At 41.5% G+C, this 11,267-nt stretch overlaps 2 protein-coding genes across 2 annotated transcripts; one reads left to right on the top strand and one right to left on the bottom strand.

Annotated features, from left to right (window-relative positions):
• Positions 1-723: 723 nt before the first annotated feature.
• On the top strand, positions 724-4,652 carry LOC124259121. The gene is made up of 3 exons (XM_046693214.1): positions 724-823; positions 2,589-2,944; positions 3,928-4,652. The coding sequence occupies exons 2-3, from the start codon at positions 2,599-2,601 to the stop codon at positions 3,999-4,001; spliced, it is 420 nt and encodes a 139-aa protein (XP_046549170.1). The 5' UTR covers positions 724-823; positions 2,589-2,598; the 3' UTR covers positions 4,002-4,652.
• A 3,120-nt stretch (positions 4,653-7,772) lies between these two features.
• Positions 7,773-10,723, bottom strand: LOC124259143. Its single transcript, XM_046693238.1, has 3 exons — positions 10,571-10,723; positions 9,107-9,443; positions 7,773-8,358 (listed from the first exon to the last, which is right to left on the bottom strand). The coding sequence occupies exons 2-3, from the start codon at positions 9,435-9,437 to the stop codon at positions 8,267-8,269; spliced, it is 423 nt and encodes a 140-aa protein (XP_046549194.1). The 5' UTR covers positions 9,438-9,443; positions 10,571-10,723; the 3' UTR covers positions 7,773-8,266.
• Between the last annotated feature and the right edge of the window lie 544 nt (positions 10,724-11,267).

The raw sequence follows: 11,267 nt of genomic DNA on the forward strand, positions 1-11,267 counted from the left end.
AATCTGGAACAAATATGACGAATTTTGAATTTTTTTTGATGATTGACAGGTATACTATCTACAAGTACAGTAGACCAGACATTGCCTATTTATCTAAGAGAGAGTACACGTTTTGACATTTTATCCATCTGCAGAGCCTGTTGATCTATTTAGACTTCCAAACTTAAAAGATATCAAAGAACTCTACTCACAAAATGTAAACAATTTGGATGTCTATCGGCATTATTGGAAAATCTCTTTTTTTAATGATATTAAATAGACGGCTTTTTGTGCACAGATATATTAAGATGTTTATACTCACTGGGAATACATTCCTGACTGATAGGTAGGTGAGCTTCACATTCAGGCAGACCCCCCTCCACTGCCATGGAGTGGATCACACTACTGAATCTGTAACAGATGCAACTCAACAAGTTGGTGATCTGCCTGAAAATGGAAGAAAACTCAATTGAGTCAAAATCTCAAACTCAGTTTGTAATTTGAGTAAAAACTTAAGTTTGTTTCGAGATATCGGGGCCAGGTCACTCAGGACAAACAAGCTCAAGGCCGGGTCTAGGAGAGTTGTTGACCACCCGGTCCAGTTAGTCGCCACTTGTGACAAACAAACTCAACCCCGAATCCACGCCAGTCGTTTTCCCAGAGCAACCAGAGATCTCAACCAGACACATCGTGTTACACAAGAGACAAGACACCTGCCAAGCAGCTAATCGCCCGGTTGCCGACTTCTCCATTGTCGGTCTTTTCTATTCGCCTATTCACATTCTATTCCTGTCCGACATTCCACGGAGGCCTTCACAGCATAGCGATTCAACAAGTACTCTCGGTAGGTTTATATCATATATGTATTTATTTTGATAAATCAATACACATCTCATAATCACGATGTTCATCTATCATCATTCTGATTTTCTGTGTGTATGGTGCCTTCCTGTGAAATGGTTGTGTTTAATTGTGTAATTTCCCAACACTATCATACAAACAGCAACCATTACAATGATATAACTGTGTCACTTAGACTTACTTATAAGGCTTAGTCTCAGAGTACATACCATTTTGACTGAACCATCTACTCATTTTAAATTGAAAAGGATTCCAGGTGAGACGGGCGATCCAGCGCCTGAAAACAATCTAGAATTGCCTCACTTGAGGCCCTAGCAGTATCATAAGGGTTGGGCGAAGTGGAAAATAGCATGGTTCGAGATTGTGAAAGAGATTATAGTGAGACTACCGCTCGACTCGGGCTGTTGTGTCCCGGATTGTGTAAGGACATAATGGCAGGCACGAACACTCGCTCACTGACTCACATTCCTTTCGCCATTGTGAAACAGTGGGGCAGATTGAAATGTACGTCCACCGACCACACATCCACAACTGATTTGGTGATTAGGATAAGCTCCTGTTACTACTGACCAACAATGGAACAGTTCATTATGCCATATATTGTACTACGCGTTCCGTTCCTCTGTGGGCTATTGGTGTACTCCTCTGTCTATAGGTAACAAAATGAAAACGTCCGTTCTCTCCATGCTACACTCTGTTGTGCCTCTAATGGAAGGCTCTCTCCATGCTACATTCTGTTGTGCCTCTAATGGAAGGCTCTCTCCATGCTACACTCTGTTGTGCCTGTAATGGAAGGCTCTCTCCATGCTACGCTCTGTTGTGCCTGTAATGGAAGGCGCTCTCCATGCTACACTCTCTTGTGCCTGTAATGGAAGGCTCTCTCCATGCTACACTCTGTTGTGCCTGTAATGGAAGGCTCTCTCCATGCTACGCTCTGTTGTGCCTGTAATGGAAGGCTCTCTCCATGCTACACTCTGTTGTGCCTGTAATGGAAGGCGCTCTCCATGCTACGCTCTGTTGTGCCTGTAATGGAAGGCTCTCTCCATGATACACTCTGTTGTGCCTGTAATGGAAGGCTCTCTCCATGCTACGCTCTGTTGTGCCTGTAATGGAATGCTACGCTCTCATCATGTAATACTCTCTGTTGTGCCTGTAATGGAAGGCTCTCTCCATGCTACACTCTGTTGTGCCTGTAATGGAAGGCTCTCTCCATGCTACACTCTCTTGTGCCTGTAATGGAAGGCGCTCTCCATGCTACACTCTGTTGTGCCTGTAATGGAAGGCTCTCTCCATGCTACGCTCTGTTGTGCCTGTAATGGAAGGCTCTCTCCATGATACACTCTGTTGTGCCTGTAATGGAAGACTCTCTCCATGATACACTCTCTTGTGCCTGTAATGGAAGGCTCTCTCCATGCTACGCTCTGTTGTGCCTGTAATGGAAGGCTCTCTCCAGGCTAACGTTAACCCAGATTCATCCGAAAACATGGCGTCGCCGCTCTTGACACAAGCGACATGCTGTTAATTTATCGAAAAACTGAATTGTCCCAGTATATTTGTGAGGAAATTTGGTTAAGGAGAAGGAAGATTGTTGCGGGTTTATGTTTTTAAAAATAGTATCTAGTCTCATATTTTTTATTTAACAACTATCACATTTTGCAGCTCTAATATCTAATTTTCATACAACAGTTCAGCACTGTACAGGAATATGAAGTGGTTGGTCACTTACTAACGAAACATAACTCTTTCAGAAACAGAAGCATGCGTATCCAGAGTTATCTTCTCCTTTTGACCACGTCGTTGTGTCTGGCTGCCGAGGTGGCCGGGGCAAAGCATGAGGTACTGTCCGGTAACAAGGTTGTCAAACGGGATATCTTCGATGACCTTCGTAATCTTTTCGCGTCAGCTGGATCCAGCATTAAGACCTTTACGCAAGAAACGTACAACAAAATCGCCGAAAACCTGCCAAGCATGGGACTGGATGACTTGAAGAAAACGCTTAACGATCTGAAGTCCATCTATCAGAAGATAGGTGATAAGTCTTCCGATGAAGCAAGGCGAGTGCAGAAGCTGATAAGCGAGGTCGATAAAGATATCGCTGCTAATGGTGGGTATACCCGTCATCACGATTATTTACACTGTTGTTTGTGTTTGAACGTCTCACTAGCAATATTCCAGACATATGATGGCAAATGTATAATCGACGTTGGACCAGACAATCCAGTTTTCACAGTATTGACATGGATTAATTTAATAGTTGGTTGGTTCTAGATTAACGTCGCACTCAGCAATATTCAAGCTATATGGGGGTGGTGTGTAAATAATCGAGTCTGGACCAGACAATTCAGTGATCAACAGCATGAGCATCGATCTATGCAATTCGGATACGGTGACATGTGTCAACCAAGTCAGCAAGACTGACCACCCGACCTCGTCAGTCGCCTCTTACGACAAGCATGGGTTACTGAAGATCAATTCTAACCCGGACCTTCACGTTGAGATAATTTAATAAGTTGAACACGTTTATAAGAATCCAAACATTGATTGCAAGTCAAAGAACCAGTTTACGGTATTCGCCACAGCTCAGAAATTTGGAAAAGTTAACGTTAAACATTTGACCCTAAAATAGGCAATGTTTTACAATGCAATTATATCTAAATAAATTGCCCCAGTGAAAATGTCAGACAACCGGGTAGAAGCCAGAGGCGAGTCTCCCTTTCAGACAGTTAGCCCTATAGGCTTTCATTGTCTTTGTCAGACAAGGAACACACCATGCTTGGAAATAGCTGCTGGGCTCACCCTAGGCCTGCAGCGGTGGAGCAGCCTAGTGGTTAAAGTGTTCGTTTGTCACGCTGAAGACTCGGGTTCGATTCCCAACATGGGTACAATGGGTGAGGCCAATTTCTGGTGTCCCTCGCAGTGATATATTTTGAATATTGCTAAAACTTAACTCACTCACTCACTCACTCGTTCAAGAGTCCTTGGAACTAATCGTCGGTTTTTATTCCAGTGTCAAATAATCAGATAAACCATTATTATTCTGCAAATAATCAGACCCATGTGCTCACCCTCATTGTTTTTATTCAACAGGGTCCACTTCCTGGAGGGGCTCTCTCGCTGGCACCGTCGCCCTTATGGTGTTAACAGCCTACCTAAACAACTAGAAACTCATCCCTCGTTTTCGTCAGTGTAAGGTATATATACTGACGTGAAACGAAAGTATACGCTTGAAAACTACATTTCACCAATAAAATTACAAAGGTAATAATTGGTTACGAGGCAGAAAATGGAAGCCGAAACACCGAAAAACAATTGTCATTTGTAATTTCTTTTTTTGTTTCGGTTATTTGTTTGTACTTTTTGCCCCTGAGTTAAACATAGGTATTTCTATTTGCATAACTGGATAACACGATTTAGAGAAGTAACTCTCTTTGCTCTTTATGAAGTATATGCTTATGCCACATGCAAAAAAATATTCTTGTTTCTATCAATTTTCAAACAAATATGGGGCGGGCGGATTAATATTTTGCATTTTATTTTATGTCCAGAAGCCCTTGATTTAGAAATCCAAACCTTTTCTCCGATAGAAAATCAAAACCTAACAGTGTGAAAAATTAATGCACATTTTCAAGTCAAATGTGCATTTTCTCTATGTAAAATTTGTTTGAAATCATAGGGTCGATTCGAATTTTTGGGTCGGGCCATAATGAGAAATAAGAATATTTTTATATATGTCCTTATATGTGCCGTAATGTTTTTAAAGTGTTAAAAGAGCGCACAGTTATACTGAATGTACTAAAGATAGATTCCATTTATATTGGTTATTTTTTTTTTCCTTTTTTTTCTTTTGTCTGTTGTGTTTCTAATTACTTTAGAAGCTGGTTTCAAGTTTGTATGAATTTGATGAACGAATTCATGCATCTCACAAATGAACTGTTGAGTTGAGCACGTTGTCCGTCAACGACGATGTACACGATGTAACACGTGCACTGTATTTTTCCAGATGTCTGCAATTTGGTGTGTCAGTACCATACTCATGCTCAAGGGTTTCACCAAAGTGAGTGAGTGAGTGAGTGAGTTTAGTTTTACGGCGCTTTTAGGAATATTCCAGCAATATCACGGCAGGGGGACACCAGAAATTAGCTTCCAGCATTGTACCCCTATGGGGAATCGAACCTGGGTGACGAGCAAACAACTAGGCTACCCCACCGCCAGTCCAATTAGTTAGGTAATTTATGCTAAGTGTTCGTACTGCCACACCCAACACAGAGCAACAGCTATACCTACTTAATTGGGGAAAAACTGACTAAAAATTGCTGAGATATGTTTACACGGTTAAATATTTTGAGAGTGATAAAACTATATCATTGATAATTTTCATAATGAACCAACATTTACAATGACTGGGGTCCTTTTCTCCAGGAAACAGTTTCACCAGGAACGGTTATATGTATCAGACACGGTGGCATCGCGCAGCACTTTCGTCATAAACTGTCCTGACAGAGGCAACCTTTTATTTTTACACCGCACTGGACCAGACAATCCAGTGATCAACATCATGAGCATCGATCTGCGCAATTGGGAACCGATGACATGTGTCAACCAAGCCAGCGAGTCTGACCACCCGATCACGTTAGTCGCCTCTTACGACAAGCATGGGTTACTGAAGATCAATTCTAACCGGACTTTCATGGGTCGAGAGGCAACAGAAAGAATGAATAAATTTTTGGAAATAAATTATTTGAACCTCGATGGCGTAAACAATGGCAATACATTCTTCTAAATATGGGGGAGGTGGGGTAGCGTAGTAGTAAAAGCGTTGGCTCGTCACGCCGAAGACCCGGGTTCGATTCCCCACATGGGCACAATGTGTTAAGCCCATTTCTGGAGTCCCCCGCCGTGATGTTGCTGGAATATTGCTAAAAGCGGCGTAAAACCAAACTCAGTCAGTCAGTCAGTGTAAATATGGCTTATGCGTTTCTTCTTTTTGAAGAGTATATATGTGTCTCAATGTTTCTCTGTATGATAAGAAATTACTGATAAAAGCATTATACATTATTTGAATAAATCAGAATGGACTATATTGTGTCCGAAATAAACGATTTGTATACCTCGATGACGTAGATCGTTGCTTACAATATACTTCAGTAATTTGTTTGCGATGTTTATATTGTTTGTGTGTCACGGAATTAAGCACTATAAACTTTAGGCTAGCTACATATACTGACGTACAAAGAAACTACACACCTGGTGTTTTGGGACTATTCCCAAATAAACAAATATTTTTCTAGCAACGTTGTAACTGGGTACGATATCTGGTGTTATTGCAACACGTACACAATGTTTGTGACTTGTAAGTCATAATTAAAACACTTTTTCTAATTTTAACGCTGTGTTTAAGACAATATTTTAAAATTTACCAAAGCATGGGTGTATACTTTCTTTTGTACGTCAGTTACATACGCTAACCACTGAATACATCACCGTCGATTAACCATTTCATGTCTGTTTAAATCTTAGCTCCCATCAAACACGACTATTTGGGCCAGAATTCCACAAGTTCAAATTCTCTGACTTATTCAGTCCATGCCGCATCTCTGTTACTCCTGCTCACAATGGTTAATGACTGAAAACATTAGAAATTTACAGAGGCAGAAGCAATTCATGTTAACAGACTTTTTCCAATGAAAGTAGAAATAATATATTGAGCATAAATAAAAACCAAAAAAGAACGATTCAAGTTGTTGGTTGTCCTTAACAAAGGGTGGTAACTCATAGAGAGGGTGAACGCGTTAACGGGTCAAAGTTTTCTAATCCGGACTGCTTTACAATCCGGACGAAATGACTCGGTCCCAGGTCAGTCCGTAATAGACAGATTCCACGGTATTTGTGCAATGTGTCTCAAATTAGCATTCTTTCTCATCATAAGAAATTACTGATAAAACCATATTGATACTATAGTTGAATGACATCAGAATGGACTATATAGTGTCCTCCCATTTCTGTATCCTTGTTTAAAATATCAAATCCGTCCATCCTTTATAGTACCCGGTCTGCCTAATTATGGTAATACCCGGTCTTTCTGCATGTACATGCACTGATTTAAATAGCAGGTCTGTCCACCCGTTTAGTCCCATGTCTGTCCACCCGTTTGGTCCCCGGTCTGTCTAACTTTGGTAATAGCCAGCATGTACATGCACTGGTTTAGATACCCGGTCTGTCCACCCGTTTAGTCCCTGGTCTGTCCACCCGTTTAGTCCCCGGTATGTCCATCCGTTTAGTCCCTGGTCTGTCCACCCGTTTAGTCCCTTGTCTGTCCACCCGTTTAGTCGTCTGTCCATCCGCTTTTAGTCCCTGGTCTGTCCATCCGTTTAGTCCTGGTCTGTCCACCCGTTTAGTCGTTTGACTGTCCACCCGTTTAGTCCCTGCTCTGTCCAATCGTTAAGTCCCTTGTCTGTCCACCCGTTTAGTCTCTGGCCTAAAATGTATAGGTCTAGATGCTGGCAAATGTTTCGAATGTACTTATATTAACGTATACATACGGGTGACGAAATAAACGACAAACAACACTGTATGATCAAAGCTTTAATGCAGTTAGACTGAAGCTTATTCTCTGAAGACATATAGATTTCATAGAAGCTAAGAAGTTTTTCTGCTGGAAGAAGGGAAAATAGTATTGTTTAACGACTGTGAGGCAGGCCATATTGATTGGTTTACTCTTTGTGATAACTCATATGAATATTGTTCATAACAACAAACACATTTCAAGTTTAACAAATTCTTATTTAATATCCTTTTTTACTCATCTCTGGATTAGCAAGTTTCCAGTTTAACAAATTCTTAAGTCAATATCCTTTTACTCATCTCCGGAGCCAACGCTCCAGTTTAACCAATTAGTCAATATCCTTCTTCACACTTGTCCGGAAGGGAACATAGTTTCCAGTTTAACAAATTCCCTATTAGTAAATATCCTTCTTCACACTTGTCCGGATTAACAAGTTTCCAGTTTAACAAATTCCCTATTAGTAAATATCCTTCTTCACACTTGTCCGGATTAACAAGTTTCCAGTTTAACAAATTCCCTATTAGTAAATATCCTTTTTCACTCATCTCCGGATTAACAAGTTTCCAGTTTAACAAATTCCTATTAGTAAATATCCTTCTTCACACTTGTCCGGATTAACAAGTTTCCAGTTTAACAAATTCCTAATTAGCAAATATCCTTCTTTACACTTGTCCGGAATAACAAATTTCCAGGTTAACAAATGTCCTGATGAGCGAGTTCAGGGAGTGGCGTTGAGGATGATGTTGTCCAAGCAAGAATGATACGAGAGGCAGTTCAGTGATTGGTGTAGAAATGGGTGTTGTCAAAGCCTGAGGCAAAGAAGCAATTTCTGAAGCCCAGCGGGACTATGGGCACACGGGTATTTCAGAGCACGTGTCGGGGCAGGTTGAAGGCCACCAGAAAGGTGGCACAAGACACCATCAACCAGCTGCAGCTGCAGGCAGTGGCAGATGAAGCTGTAGAAAACAGAAAAAGGTTCAATGTCAAATATCAAGAGACCTCATTTCTGCCCAAATAAGTGTGTTGTAGAAATTAAAAACGTCGAATCTGACGTTATTAGTTTGTTGTAGAAAGGCACACTATGCAATGTTCAAGTAGCATGACTTTTATAAACCCAACGACTCTGTACCAGACACACACGTGATTTATATTATCGATTTATTCTATCGATCTATGTAACTGGGTATCGATTCCATGCATCAACCATGTTAAAGAACCTGACCACCCGATCTCATTACCCACTGACCACACCCATGGTAAAGATGGTAATATGGACCTAGCAACGCTATCATTCAGATACCCGTGATTTATGTTATCGATATATTCTATCTCATTACCCACTGACTACACCCATGGTAAAGATGGCAATATGGACCTAGCAACGCTATCATTCAGATACCCGTGATTTATGTTATCGATATATTCTATCTCGTTACCCACTGATCACACCCATGGTAAAGATGGTAATATGGACATAGCAACGCTATCATTCAGACACACCCGTGATTTTGTTATCGATATATCCTATCGATCTATGCAACTGGCTATCGATTCCATGCATCAACCATGTTAAAGAACATAACCACCCGACCTCATTACCCACTAACCTCACGAAAGGTAAAAATGGTGATATATGGTACGATCACGTTTGCGCTAAAATCGTTTTTGTGGTACGGGAACCTTGTGCCTAAATAGACAACTTACCATCCATCGCCATCTTAGCTTGGAGGACAGCCAGCAGCATCTCGGCTCTACCGTTCAGCTTCTCTGTCATCTTCTCTGTTTCCATCGCCTTCTTCATCTCTTCCACAGCCTTTTCAGTATCTGCTCTACGAGAACTTAAAAGATCTCTCACAAATGGTAGTACAGTAGGTATCGCACCGGCGATTCCAGCGATAATAGATCCAACAGCCCTCTTCTTTCGACTAAGTTTTGAATCCATGGGCTTTCCGATCCCGTCCCTATCGGTAGACGCCATCTGTAAAATGATGGACATCACCACACAGACAATGAGGACATCAGACCTTACTCCCATGATCACCTGCAAATAAAACAAAACACACATTTGTCAGTGTTCAGTAAGCAAACGCGGACATGTCTAAGATGACAGTGAACTGACGTCACTGACTTTATCGTTAAGACGAGGGAACGTGTACGCATACACAGACCATACCGTTTGTATCAAACCTCGTAGGGACGGTGGAGTAGCCTAGTGGTTAGTGCGTTTGCTAGTCACGCCGACGACCCGCAATGCGGCTACAATTTGTGAAGTCCATTTCTAGTATCCCCGAATGAAATTGCTTGGATTATTGCTACAAACAGTGTAAAACCTCACTCACTCACCCACCCATCCACCCATACACCCAGCAACCCACCCACCCACTCACTCACTCACTCACTCACTCACTCTGCTGCTACAATATTACCGCATTCACAGTGAGGCGTACATAGATTTCAGAACATCGGTGATGTTTTGTGGGATACTTTCAATTAATACAGTGAGACTGTGATAGTTGTATGAGATGTGTGAGAAGTATCCACTTTTACCTGCACCAATGCATTCGTAACTACTCGTGTCATTCCGGCAAGCCGTCTTGTAGCATTCGTGACCAAATCGTCTTATTCCCGGACAAGCCGAATAGCGGTTACGGAAAGAGGCGAGTGGTGACGAATGGTCTTGTAGGTCACGGAAAGAGGCGAGTAGTTACGAATGGCACTAACGCTATAGCAACTATTTAATGCAAGTTATAATACGAAAACTGTTACTCAGTGTGAAATGGTCCTTTGATTTAAAACGATAACTACGGACTCAAAACAGTGCTAATTTGGAATTTAAACCCTGTCACGGGCATCACAGGCGAACTAAACAGCCATTGGCCTAAATTTCTGCTCCTAGTTGTTGTTTAACGCCAAACTCAGCAATATTCCAACTATAGGACCACAGTCTGTAGATAATCGAGTCTGGACCAGACAATCCACTGACTGACATCATGAGCATCGATCTACACAATTGGGATAAGATGACATGTGTCAACCAAGTCAGTGAGACTGAGAACCTGATCCCATTAGTCACTACAAGCATGGGCTGCTGAAGACCAATTCTAACCTGGATCTTCGTGGGTGCCCCCAGTCATATATAGAGACAAACTGTCATTACATTAGCATTACCTGAATAAGTGACAGCTCTCCACGGAATGACAGTTGTGAAGGAAAGTGCCCAAGAGTCAAATGAACCACAGCCTGATAAACACGCCAATACGCAGGTCACCTTCCAATTATATGCATGCAAAGGAGGAAAATTATGGATTATTCATTTTCCTCCTAATTTTCATGATACTTATATCAATTTTTCCTCAGGTAAAGTAAGATTACTAAACAAAGTTCATGGACAAATATGGTCATATTTTCACACGAAAACGGGATTTGCACAATGATGTATACAATCGTTTCAGCATACACGACACTAAATATCAGTACATTTCCAGTTATAATTAATTATTTCCTTGTTTGTTGTATTGAAATAACTGGAGTAGGGTTGGTGTCCGTTAGTCGCTGTTTGTGTTGCCACCAGCTGCAGACAAGAATAGACGGGATTAGAAATAGGAATGCATTGAAGAAATAGGTCGCGAGGTACTTAGACAGTAGACAGGACTGGAGGACAGGTGTGTGTGTGTGTGTGTGTGTGTGTGTGTGTGTGTGTGTGTGTGTGTGTGTGTGTGTGTGTGTGTGTGTGTGTGTGTGTGTGTGTGTGTGTGTGTGTGTGTGTGTGTGTGTGTGTGTGTGTGTGTGTGTGTGTGTGTGTGTGTGTGTTGAATTGAACTAGATTCTTTGGGGTGATCAAATTGTTTTGCCAGTAGGAAATAGT

This window comes from Haliotis rubra, unplaced genomic scaffold (genome assembly GCF_003918875.1).
Source record: "Haliotis rubra isolate DU_JTF1 unplaced genomic scaffold, ASM391887v1 Scf71, whole genome shotgun sequence".
Classification (NCBI taxonomy): Eukaryota; Metazoa; Mollusca; class Gastropoda; order Lepetellida; family Haliotidae; genus Haliotis; species Haliotis rubra.